The 13631-nt window shown below is 42.2% G+C and overlaps 1 protein-coding gene across 1 annotated transcript; it reads left to right on the top strand.

Annotated features, from left to right (window-relative positions):
- The first annotated feature begins 58 nt into the window (after positions 1-58).
- On the top strand, positions 59-13319 carry LOC102399902 (trichohyalin). The gene is made up of 16 exons (XM_044944728.1): positions 59-92; positions 1990-2064; positions 2433-2620; positions 4816-4864; positions 5416-5574; positions 5923-6116; positions 7504-7585; positions 7907-8062; positions 8434-8592; positions 8941-9128; positions 9666-9714; positions 10234-10392; positions 11003-11161; positions 11518-11676; positions 12028-12212; positions 13116-13319. Exons 2-16 carry the CDS (start codon positions 2019-2021, stop codon positions 13158-13160), a joined length of 1977 nt encoding a protein of 658 aa, XP_044800663.1. The 5' UTR covers positions 59-92; positions 1990-2018; the 3' UTR covers positions 13161-13319.
- Positions 13320-13631: the final 312 nt, after the last annotated feature.

Raw genomic sequence — 13631 nt, forward strand, 5'->3', positions numbered from 1 at the left:
GGGTTGGGAGGATCTCCTGGACAAGGGAATGGCAACCCACTCCAGTATTCTTGCCTGGAATACTGACAAGACATGGACAGAGAAGCCTGGAGGTATACAGTCCATGGGACTGCAAAAAGTTGGAAACAACTGAGCAACTAACACTCACACTTTCCCAAAGTCAGGCAATTTTTCTGGAAATCTGTCTGACCACTGAAGCAAAGTCAGTACAGAATTCAGATGTCCTCCTTGACTGAAACTTATAAACACACTCAAGTTATTTTGAGCTTGTTGCTTTTACTGTGTACTCTCTCCCATTCATTGTAACCCAAGTTTCTCTGGGAAGATTCTCTTACCAGATATTTCTTTACTTGGCTTTTAGTGGTATTACTATAAATCATGTCCTATATATTGAATCTCAGGATGCTGCAAATGTAAGGAACCATAATATGAAAAATCTTAGGATGCTACAACTGTGAGCAACCATAATACAAACCAACATTTCATACAGAAGACTCAGGGGGCTTAGGAAGTTGCTAGTAGTCTTAGAGTATTTCAGTTTCTTTTTCTGAGGTGGGAGTAATTCAAGTTTCCTTAAACAGTTTTATTGAGGTGTAAAACAAACACCATAAATTTAATGCATTTAAAATTTACAATTGATACAAATGTACCAAACTGGGAAAGAAGTACATCAAGGCTACATATTGTCACCCTGCTTATTTAACTTATATGTAGAGTACATCATGTGAAATGCCAGGCTGGATGAAGCCCAAGTGGGAATCAAGATTGCTTGGAGAAATATCAATAACCTCAGATATGCAGATGACACCACCCTTATGGTAGAAAGCAAAGAAAAACTAAAAAGCCTCTTGATGAAAGTGAAAAAGGAGAGTGAAAAAGTTGGCTTAAAGTTCAACATTCAGAAAACTAAGATCATGGCATCCAGTCGCATTACTTTGAGGCAAATAGATGGGGAAACAGTGCAGACAGTGAGACTTTATTTTCTTGGGCTCCAAAATCACTGCAGATGGTGACTACAGCCATGAAATGATAAGATGTTTGCTCCTTGGAAAAAAAGCTATGACCAACCTAGATGGCATATTAAAAAGCAGAGACATTACTTTGCCAACAAAGGTCTGTCTAGTCAAGGCTATGGTTTTTCCAGTGGTCATTTATGGATGTGAGAGTTGGACTCCAAAGAAAGCTGAGCACCGAAGAATTGATGCTTTGATCTGTGGTGTTGGAGAAGACTCTTGAGAGTCCCTTGGACTGCAAGGAGATCAAACCAATCCATCCTAAAGGAAATTTGTCCTGAATATTCATTGGAAGGACTGATCCTGAAGCTGAAACTCCAATACTTTGGTCACCTAATGTGAAGAGCTGACTCATTGGAAAAGACCCTGATGCTGGGAAAGATTGAAGGTGGGAGGAGAAGGGGACGACAGAGGATGTCCCATGATGACTTGATGGGACATGAGTTTGAGTAAGCCCTGGGAGTTGGTGATGGACAGGGAGGCCTGACATGCTTTTATCCATGGGGTTGCAAAGAGTCGGACACGACTGAGTGACAGAACTGAACTGAACATATGTACCAGGGTAAATGTACAGTGATTTCACATGGAGAAGGTGTTTTCAGAAATCTTCCTGGAAGATGTGTGGGATGTAAACTGTGAAATATTTTTACATACTATCCAGGGTGGGATGTCTCCAGAAGAACCACAAACAGAAAAAAGATTGTGAAAAATATGAAAGGGCTTATAGTTACCTATTTGTAAACCTGCACATTCTTCTGACTAGTGGAAGCTAGTATGTGATTTGGTGGAGTTGAGGGGAGGCAACACTGGCAAGGAGGTGCAGGAGTAGCGAGATGGGCAGAATCTTGGAAATTGCATTTGTAGGCAGTTGGAAGCAACCAGCAAATGTTATTCAGAACAGTTCACTTGTCAGAACACTTTAATGGAATTCTAGATATGACCTGCTTGACATGTCTTTGCCCCTTTCTGTCTCCAGAGCTAAAAGAAGAATTAGAAGAAAGCTGCATGAATAAAGATGGGATCCTTCATGATACAGAAAAGACCTCAGCAGGTACAGGGGAGGGTTCTGCTCACAGTGGGGTGGGGTTCTGCTCACAGTTCTGCTGCAGTGGCCCCTGAGACTCTGACAGGAAGAACTTCCAGAAGTAGGGACCTTCTACTTCTATGAACACACTCTGTTTCATCTCATAATAATAAAGAGAGTTGTGGTTGTAGGTCCAGGCAGCCAGTCAGAGTCTTTCCTAGCACATTCCCAACCTGCCCTTGATGTACAGTCACAGGTGAAGTCAGACATGTCATGTCCATTTGCTTTTTCAAGACAGTCTGGTCACTGAGAAGGTGGAGGCTTGAGGGATGAGAGGTTGTAGCTCTCAGGACTGACTTTTGTTTTCTCCCCTCTCTAACATCTTCCTGGACCAGCAGAGCAGTACGAAAGAGAAGCAGCTAAGAGGGAAAAGGATTCTCTTGAGCAAAAGATTAAAGAGCTGCTACAAATGTTAGAGAACCAAGAACGAGCCTTCAAGGTATTTAGAGTCAAAATCACCAGCAAGATGAGAGAAAGAGACAACCTTCTGAGAAGGATGAACAAGAGGATTGAGAGGCTGGAGGTAACTTGGCGTGGGTCTGGGCAGTGATGGTAGAAAAAGTCCTCAAACCCCAGGAAGGGATGGGTGGAAATTAAAGCAAAGTCATAGAGAGAAGCACGATGGTCCTGGCTGCTTTTGACTCATCAGAAGCTCTGAGTTTTTTTTTATTTTTTAATTTTATTTAAACTTTACATAATTGTATTAGTTTTGCCAAATATCAAAATGAATCCGCCACAGGTATACATGTGTTCTTAATGGTTTGTTATTTAGTTGCTAAATTGTGTCTGACTCCTTGCAACCCCCTGGACTGTAGCCTGCCAGGTTCCTCTGTCCATGGAATTATCCAGGAAAGAATACTGGAGTGGGTTGCCATTTCTTTCTCCAGGGGATCTTCCCAACCCATGGATCAAACCTGTGTCTCCTGCATTGGCAGGTGGATTCTTTACCATTGAGCCACCAGGGAAGAATGGCTTAAATCCAAGCATTTGGGTTCTGATCACAGTGAGTTTCTGAAGATTCCAGGAGGACCTTGGAACCTCCAAGCATTTATAAATAACTTTCCCATGATTTGAGAGAATAGCATTGAAACGTGTATATTACCATATATGAAATAGATCACCAGTCCAAGTTCGATGCATGAAACAGGGTGCTCAAAGCCGGTACACTGGGACAACCCTGAGGGATAGGATGGGGAGGGAGATGCGAGGAGAGTTCAGGATGGGGGATACATGTACACCCATGGCTGATTCATGTCAATGTATGGCAAAAACCACCACAATACTGTAAAGTAATTGGCCTCCAATTAAAATAAATAAATTAATTTAAAAATAAAAACTTCTCCCAGAGCTTGTGTTGCTGTTTTGAGGGATTCCTGGATGATCTCATGGAGTCAGTATTTCAGTATTAAATAGGATTCGCAGGGTTATCAAGTGGTTATTCTGAGTGTATCTAACTAGATGCCGGAGATGTTACTGGAGTAGTACATGTAATTTGTCTTAATAGATGATTCTTCATGTCACCCACTTTACATCAATGCCATCTTATTGGCTACAGATTTACTACTATTCAAACCCTGATGGCTCAGTGGTAAAGAATCCACTTGCAATGTTGGAGACTTGGATTCAATCCCTGGGTTGGGAATACCAACCCGGTACAGTATTCTTGCCTAAGAAGCCCCATGGACAGGGGAGCCTGGCGGGCTATACAATCCATGGGTTCGCAAGAGTTGGACACAACTTAGTGACTAAACCACCATTATAGTAGCAGGATCTTGATTCTTTTAAGAGAGTCTAAATCACTATATTACTCCAAGTGATCTTCTCCTGTTTCAAACTCAGGCACTTTTTCTGGAAAACTGTCTGACCTCTGAAGAAGAGCAAAGACACTCAGATGTCCTTGACAGAACATGCCTAAAGTTTCCGTATCTACTTGGAACACACCTAGCTTATTTTTAGCTTGTTGTTTTTTTTGTACATTCTCTATATTCACAGTAAATCAAGTTTCTCTGGGAAGATTCTCTTACCAGATGAGTCTTCATCTTTACTTTGCTTTTAGTTATATTACTGTTAACCATATCCTGTAGATAGAATCTCAGGATGCTACAACTGCAAGGAACCATAGAGATTATATAATGTAAATTAAACATCTTGCAAACATGGCTCAAGGAGTTGACACTTATTAGTAGCCACCAAGAGACTGTTTTCCCAGATGGAGTAATTCAAGTTTTCTTAAACAGTTTTATTGAGAGATAATTAAAAAAAACTATGAATAAAATTTCATTTCTTAAAAATACATGATTGATAAGAATTACTCATGTGAATGTACACTAATTTTCACATGGGGAAGGTGTTCTCTGAAATCTTCCTGAAAGAGGCATATGATGTAAATTTTGAAAAACTGGTGCATCTTATTCAAGGTGGGATGTTATCAGAAGAGTCAAAAGCAGAAAAAACAGCATATGAAAAATATAAAAGTCTCCAAGTTTTCATACTTATAAAACTGCACATTCTTCTGATGGGGGGAAGCTAGCATGTTGAGGGGAAGCACCATGGTGAGAGGCTGCAGGGGTAGCCTGGTAGGTGGGATCTGGAAAATTTACCTGTAGGCAGTGAGAAGCAACCAGGAAGTGTTGCTTGAAACAGTTCATTTCTCAGAATGTTTCAGTGGAAGTTTAAGTTTGACCTGTCTGACATGTCTTTGCTCCTTTGTGTCTCCAGATCTTAAGAAAGATAAGGGAAGAACAAGAGGAATACTACATGAAGAAAGGTGAGGAGTGGAGAGAGGCTCAAGAAAGAGTGGATATATGTATATGTATATGTGTATATATATAATTATGTTGTATATTCATGTTGTATGACAGAAACCAACACAACATTCTAAAGCAATTTTCTTCCAATTAAAAAAAATTAAATGTTGATTAAAATTTGAAAAAAAGAAAGATTCTTCATGATTCAGAAAAGACCTCAGCAGGTACAAGGTGGGCTCTCCTCACAGTAGAGACAGGAGGTTCCTGCAGTGCCCTCTGAGACTCTGACAGGAGAACTTCCAGAGGGACGAGCTTCCTCACGTCTCGTGAACTCACTTTGCTACATCTGAAATAACAAGGACAGTTGTGGTTGTCGATCTAGCCAGCCAGTCATGGCCTTTCCTAGCATGTTTTCACACCTGCCCTTATGTGTGGTCGCAGGTGAATTCAAACATGTCTATCTTTTTCCGGACAGTTTGGTCACTGAATGTGGAGGTTTGGGGGATGAGAGGTTGAAGCTCTCGGAGTTGACTGTTGTTTCCTTTCCTCTCTAAAAATCTTCCTGGAACAGAGGAGCAGATCAAAAGAGAGGCAAGTGAGAGGGAAAAAGACCCTTCTGAGCTAAAGGTTAAAGAGCTGCAGCGACAGTTGAAGAACCAAAAGAGAGTTTTGGAGAGATTAACAGCCAGAGTGAGAAAGGAGATAAGAGAAAGAGAGAAGACCTCAGCAGGTACAGGGGAGAGTTCTGCTCACAGTGGGGTGGGGAGGTTCTTGCAGTGATCTATGAGACTGCTACAGGAGTAATTTCCAAAAGCAAGGACCCTCTTCTCCTTCTCTGAACACACTCTAAGCTATATCTGAAAACAACAAGATAAGTTGATGTAGGTCCAACCAGGCTGCAAGGGCCTTTTCTAGAACACTCCCCAAACTGCCCTTGATGTGTGGTCACACGTGACTTGAAATGTTTTACGCGTCCACCTGCTTCTACATTTTGGTCAGGAAAGGAGGGTTGGGTGCTGGAGAGTATAGGTCTCAAATCTGACTGTTGTTTTCTTCCTCCTCTAAATCCTTCCTGGAGCAGAAGAGTGGGCCAGAGGAGAGGCAACTGAGAGGGAAAAGGAACCTCTTGAACAAAAGGCTAAAGAATTACAGTCAAAGATGGAGGGCGACAGAAGTGCCTTCTTGAAGGGAGTTAGACTCAAAATGACAAAGACGATGAGAGAAAGAGAAAACCTTCTAAGAAGGATGAACGAGAGGTTTGAGATGTTGGAGGTAACCTAGTATGGGTCTGGGCAGTGCCTGTGGAAAAAGTATTGGGACCTCAGGAAGGGGTGGGTGGAAATTAAAGCATAATCACAGAGAGAAGCACTATTCTCCTTTATTGCTTTCAATTCACTAGAAGCTCTGGGATTTTAATGGCTTATATCCAGGCATTTGAGTTCAGTTCACAGTTTTTGAAGAGTCCATGAGGACCTTGGTATCTCCAAATATTTATAGAATATAAATAACTTTTGCAAGCCTTGTGCTGCTGTTTTGAGAGATTCCTGGTTAATCTCATGGAATCAGTATTAAATGGGGCTCCCAGGTTTAACAAGTAGACATTCTGAGTATGTTTAATGCAAGCAGGATAAGTTACTGAAATAGTACCTCATCATTTTTCTTAACAGTTGACACAGATTTAGTTCTATTCATAGTAGGGGGATCCTGATTTCTCTGAAAGAGTTCTAATAGACTATAATATTCTGTTCCAAACTGAAGCACTTTCTCTGGACAACTGTCTGACCTCTGAAGCAATGTCAGTACAGATGTCTTCCTTGACTAAACACTTGCATAATTTCCTTATATGCTTAGAAAAGACAAGTTATTTTGAGATTGTTACTTTTACTGTGCACTTACTCCCATTCAGAGCAAATCAAGCTCCTCTGCAGAGCTTCTCCTACCAAAGCTTTCTTTATCTTTATTATGCTTTTAGTTGTATTGTGTCATTCATGCACTATAGATAGAATCTGAGGAAGCTACAGCTGTGAGGAACTATAAACATTATATTAAAACCCCCTACATTTCACCTAGAAACTCAAGGAATAAAGATACTTACCAGTATGTCTTATAGTATTTCAGCACTTTTTTTCTGAGATGCAGAGATTCAAGTTTATTTAAACAGTTTCATAGAGATGTAATTCACAAGCCATAGATTTCAGGGATTTGAATGTACAACTATATTTAATTAAATGTACATGTATAATTGATACAAATTTATGCACATAAAAGGACAATGATTTCATATAGGGAAGGTGGTTTAGTGAATGTTCCCCGAAAAGGTGTGTGATGTAAATTTTGAAAAATTTGTGCATATTCTCTATGGTAGAATGTTATCTGAAGAGCCAGAAGCAGGAAAAACAGCATACAGAAAATATGAAGGGGACCAAGGTTATGTATTTGTAAAACTGCACATTTTTCTGACTAGTGGAACCTTCATGGATGGTGGAAGCAACACTAGCAGAGGAGGCTGGAGAGTTAGTGAGGTAGGCAGGATTTTAGAAACTTGTAGGCAGTTGAACACAACCAGGTAATATTATTGAGAATAGTTCTTTTCTCAGAATATATCAATGGGGAGTTCATGTTTGACCGGCCTGATGTGTCTGCCACTCTGTGTCTCCAGATCTTGGGGATGATAAAGGACGAGCTAGGGGAATGCTGCAAGAAGACAGATGAGCTTTGTAATGCAGCCAAGACCTTAGCAGGTATGGGGGAGGGCTCTGCTCACTGTGGGTGGGGAGGTTCCTGCAGTCCCCTCTGAGAACTCTGACAGGATGAACTTCTGGAACTTCTGTGAACATGCTCTGCTTCATCTGAAAATAAGGTGGCTTGTGGTTTTAGATCCAGTCAACCAGTCATTCCCTAAACCTGCCCTTGATATGTAGTTACAGGTGACTACAGCCATGACCATCTCCTTTTTCACAACAGTTTGGTCACTGGGAAAGTGAAGGTTTAGTGGTAGAGGTTGTACCTCTCAGGGCTGACTATTGTTTTCTTGCCTCTCTAAAAACTTCTTGGATGAGCAGCATGCACTAAAGGAGAGCCATCTGAGAGGGAAAAGGAGCTTCTTGAGCAAAAGCATAAGGAGATAAGTCAAAAGGTGGAGGACCAAAAAAAAGACTTCGAAGAATTTGTAGGCAAAATGATAGAGAAAACAAGAGAAAGACAAAAGATTTCAGCAGGTACACGAATGGGCTCAGCACACAATGGGATGGGGAGGTTCCTGCAGTGCCCTTTAGGAGTCTGATGGGAGGGACTTCCAGAAGCAGGGAGCTTCCTGCTCTGTGTGAACATACTCTGTTATATCAGAAAATAATAATGCTGGTTGCGGCTGTAGGTCCAGCCTGCCAGTCAGGGATTTTCCTAGGAGATTTCCCACCCTGCCCTTGGTGTGTGAACACTGGTGAATCCAGACATTTCCATCTGCTTTTTAATGACAGTTTGATCACTGAGAAATTGGATGGTTGTTGGGGGAGGGTTGTGGTGTGTGAAGGGTTATAACTCTCAGATCTAACTGTTGTTTCCTCATCTCTCTAACATCTTCCTGGAACAGAAGAGTGTGCCAAGAGAGTGGCAGCTGAGAGGGAAAAGGAACTTCTTGAGCAAAAGGTTAAAGAGCTGCAAGAACAGCTGGAGGACCAAGAAAGGGTCTCTGAGGAATTAGGAGTCAAAAAGACAGAGAAGCGAAGAGAAAGAGAAAAGACCTCAGCAGGTATAGGGTAGACTCAGCTCATGGTAGGGTGGGTTCCTGAAGTGCCCTCTATGACTCCGACAGGAGGAACTTCCAGAAATAGAGCTTCCTCTCCTTCTGTGAACACACTCTGCTACATCTGAAAATAACAAGGCGAGTTGTGGTTAGAGGTCCAACCAGTCATCCCCTTTTCTAGCACATTCTCGCACCTGCCCTTATGTGTGGTCACAGGTGAATTTAGACATGTCCATCTGCTTTTCCCAGACAGTTTGGTTACTCAGAAAGCAAGGGTTGTTGGTTGTGGGCTTGTAGCTCTCAGTGCTGACTGTTGTTTTCTTCTCTTCTCTCTCTAAAATCTTCTGGGAGCAGAAATGCTGGCCCAATGGGAGGATGATATGTGGGAAAAGAAGTTTCTTGAGCAAATGGTTAAAGAATTGCAGCAAAAGTTGGAGGACCAAGAAAAAACCTTCGAGAGATTTAGAGACAAACTCACAAAGGAAATGAGAGAAAGAGACGACCTTCTGAGAAAGATGAATGAGAGGATTCAGATGCTGGAAGTATGTCTGGTCTGGGTCTGGGCAGTGACTTTGGAACAAAGCCTGAGCCCTCAGGAAGGGGTGGGTGAAAAATAAAACAAAGTCATAGAGAGAAGCACTATTGTTCTTCACTGCTTCTAATTCATTGGAGGCCCTGAGTTTTAAACAAGATTCTTTAACAATTTAAGTTAAACTTCAAGTTTCAAGTTCTTACACAGTTTTATTGAGTTATATTTCACAAACCATAAATTTCAAATATTGAAAATGTATGATATCATTGATACAAATTTATCAAAGTATGTACAGTGATTTCACTTGGGGAATGTGTTTTATGGAATGTTCCTGGAAGAAGAGTGTGGTGTAAAATTTGAAAATTTGTACATATTATCCAAGATCAGATGTTACCAGAAGGGCTGCAAGCAGTAAAATACAGCCTATGAAAAATATGAAGCAACACAGGAATGTTACTCAGAGGAGTTCATTTCTCAGAATATTTCAGTGGAAGTTCAGCACAGGTTAGACCTGCCTGACATGTCTTTGCCTCTTTCTGATCTCCAGCGCTTACTGAGGTCACTAGAAACACTAGAGGAACAGGACATGAAGAAAGGTGAGCTCCTTTGTGATGCAGGAAAGAAACCTAGCAGGTAGAGAGGAGAGCTCAGCTCACAGTGGGGTGGGAAGGCTCCTGCAGTGCCCTCTCAGACTCTGACAGGAGGGAATTCTAGAAGCTGGGAGCTCTCATTCTGGGAATGCACTCTGCTTCATCTGAAAAAACAAGGCTAATTGTGGTTGCCAGTCCAGTCACTTAGTCAGGGCCTTTCCTAGAAGATTCCCAAACCTGCCCTTGTGTGTGGTCACAGGTGTATTTAGACATGTCCATCTCCTTTTTCATTGGAGAAGGAAATGGCAACCCACTCCAGTGTTCTTGCCTGGAGAATCCCAGGGACAGGGGAGCCTGGTGGGCTGCCGTCTATGGGGTCGCACAGAGTCAGACACGACTGAAGTGACTTAGTAGTAGTAGTAGTATCTCCTTTTTCATGACAGTTTGGTCACTAACAGAGTGGAGGGCTGTACCTCTCGGGGTTGACTGTTGTTCTCTTCCCTTTCTAAAATCTTCCTGGAGCAGAAGAGCAGGCCAAAAGAGAGGCAGCTGAAAGGGAAAATGAGCCTCTTGAACAAAAGGTTAAAGAACTGCAACAAAAATCGGAGAACCAAGAAAAAGTCTTCCAAGTATTAAGAGACAAAATGACAGAGGAGTTGAATGAAAGAGAGAAAGCCTCAGCAGGTACAGGGGAGGGCTCATTTCACAGCGGGGTGGGGATGTTCCTGCAGTGCCCTCTGAGACTGACAGAAGGAACTTCCTGAAACAGGAAGCTTCCTCACCTCCTGTGAACATACACTGCTTCATCTGAAAATAACCAGAGTTGTGGTTGTAGGTCCAGCCCGCCAGTTAGGGCCTTTCTTAGCATGTTCCTAGGTGTATGTGGTGTGGCGGAGGAAATGGCAACCCATTCCAGTATTCTTGCCTAGAGAATCCCGTGGACAGAGGAGCCTGGTGGGTTGCTGTCCCATAGGGTCGCACAGAGTCGGACACGACTGCAGCAACTTAGCATGCATGCATGCTGGCATTGGAGAAGGAAAGAGCAACCCACTCCAGTATTCTTGCCTGGAGAACCCCAGGGACAGAGGAGCCCAGTGGGCTGCTGTCTATGGGGTCACACAGAGTCGGACATGACTGAAATGACTTAGCAGCAGCAGCAGGTGTATGTGGGCATGTCTACCTACTTCTTTGGGAAAGTTTGGTCCCTGAGGATATGGAGGGTTGGGATTTGGGGGGTTGTAGCTCTCAGGTCTGACTGTTGTTTCCTTCCTTCTCTAAACCCTTCCCGGAGAAGAAGAGCAGATCAGAAGAGAGGCTGCTGAGAGGGAAAAGGAGTCTCTTGAAAAACAGGTTAAAGAATTGCAGCAAAATTTGGAGGACCAAGGAAGAGTCTTCCAGAGATTAAGAACTGAAATGACAGAGGAGATGAGAGAAAGTGAAAAGGCCACAGCAGGTACAGGGGAGAGCTCATTTCACAGTGGGGTGGGGAGGTTCCTGCAGTGTCCTCTGAGACTCTGATGGAAAGAACTTACTGAAATGAGGAGCCTCTTTTCCTTCTGTGAACACACTCTGCTTCATCTGAAAATACCAAGGAGAGTTGTGGGTGTGGGTGCATCCAGCCAGTTAGAGCCTTCCCTAGCATGTTCCCAAATCCGCCCTTGATGTGTGGTCATAGGCACAGGTGGAAATGTCCACCTGCTTCTTCAGAACAGTTTGGTTACTGAGGATATGGAGGGTTGGGATTTGGGGGGTTGTAGCTCTCAGGTCTGACTGTTGTTTCCTTCCTTCTCTAAACCCTTCCTGGAGCAGAAGAGCAGATCAGAAGAGAGGCCCCTGAGAGGGAAAAGGAGTCTCTTGAAACACAGGTTAAAGAATTGCAGCAAAATTTGGAGGACCAAGGAAGAGTCTTCCAGAAATTAAGAACTGAAATGACAGAGGAGATGAGAGAAAGTGAAAAGGCCTCAGCAGGTACTGAGGGCAGAGCTCATTTCACAGTGGGTTGGGGAGGTTCCTGCAGTGTTTCTCTGAGAACTCTGACTGGAGGAACTTCCAGAAGCAGGGCCCTTCTTTTCCTTCTCTGAACACACTCTACTACCTATGAAAACAACAGGCCAGTTATGGTTGTGGGTCCAGCCAGCTGGTCGGCACCTGTCCTGGCACACTCTCACACCTGCCCTTGATGTGTGGGCACAGGTGAATTCAGACATGCCCATCTGCTTTTTTCAAGGAAGTATGGTCACTGAGAAAGTGGTGGGTTGGGGGTTGGGGATTGTACCTCTGACTGTTTTTTCTTCCCTATGTATAATTTTCCTGGAGCAGAAGAGCAGGCCAAAAGAGAGGCTGCTGAGAGGGAAAAGCTTTTAGAGCAAAAGCTTAAAGAATTGCAACAAAAGTTTGAGGACCAAGAAAGAGCCTTCAAGGTATTTAGAGTCCAAGTGACAGAAGAGGTGAGAGAAAGAGACAATTTTCTGAGAAAGATGAATGAGAGGATTGAGATGCTGGAGGTGAGTCTGGTCTGGGTCTGGGTGGTGACTGTGGAACAGAGCCCTGGAACCTCAGGAAGGGATGGGTGGAAATGAAAGCAAAGTTGTAGAGAGAAGCACCATGATTCTTTACTGCGTTAGATTCACTAGAAATCCTGGGATTTAAATGGTTTATGTCTGGACACTTGATACTTTAAAGAATTTTATAGACAACTTTCCCAGGGCTTGTGCTGCTGTTTTGAGGGATTCCTGGTTGATTTCTGGACTTTTCCTGGAGCCAATATTAAGTGGGATTCCTAGGGTTGTCAGGTGGATGTTCTCAGAAGCAGATATTGGTTCACGTTACTAAGCTTCCTGCTAGTTTTCAGGCTGCTACTACATCAAAGACCCTAATATAGATCCTTGCTAACCTAAAGCATTCAAATATGCACAGACTTAGAAATATGGGCAACTGCCAGCTCCTAATTTGGCTGCAGTTGTCCCCAGGTGAGTTTAAACTGCCAGAGTCAGCCTTCAGTAGAGGAGAAGTTCTGTCTTCTCCCATCTGGAATTATTTATATCAGTTTTCTTGATCAATTTAGGAATTCTCAGTATTTCTAAGATGTGGAGAGAATTTGTGCCATTCACAAGGAAGGCCCTTACCCAAATAGCATAAACGTGGCTGAAATGTCTTATAACAATTGTCTTCTTGCCTGGTTAGGAGTGTAGGGAAACCCTAGTGATGGGTGTGAGTAAGTTTGTGCTATGCATCCTCTCACCATCCAAACCGAAACCAGGAGATATTTCTGATGAGCATAATAACTTCTCATGATCCTTTAAGAAAGAACTCTTTAAAAGAAAATAAACTGTTAATGGAAAACCTTGTTTTTGAAATATTGAGATTTTGAAAAGTTTTCTGTTTACTAACACATCATACATTTTTAGGCTGCAGTGAACAAGGATAATGAGGAAAACACTGAAAAGTACTGAACTTCATAGACACAGGAAGATAATGACAAAGAAAATACTTCACAGCCTTTTGTTTTAGTCTCAGTTTGGGAGAAGATAAAACACGTGTGGTCACTAATTACTCAGATTTTTTGTTTGTTTCTTTTAAATTCTGGTAATATTAAAAGTTTTCACAAGTGCTTTTTTGATCTGGATTATTTCTATCTACGTATGTACTTTTTCTTTTATCATTAAAGTTTTAATGTAAAAAATAGAAAAATCATCTACTATAGAACATCAATTCCTGGCCCACAAAGGAAAGAACTAGTGTGGCTGGATAATTAATTTAAGTGGAAATGGAAGCAACTGAGTAGAAGACAAAGAGAAGGTCAAATTTGTAATATCTTAAAAAAAAGAAAAATTTTATTAAGTAATGCTTCTGAAAGTCACATATAAATGATTATACAAATGAATATGTATACTGGTTTCTTGAGAGGAAAGGACTAATTTCTT

Source organism: Bubalus bubalis, chromosome 6 (assembly GCF_019923935.1).
Source record: "Bubalus bubalis isolate 160015118507 breed Murrah chromosome 6, NDDB_SH_1, whole genome shotgun sequence".
Classification (NCBI taxonomy): Eukaryota; Metazoa; Chordata; class Mammalia; order Artiodactyla; family Bovidae; genus Bubalus; species Bubalus bubalis.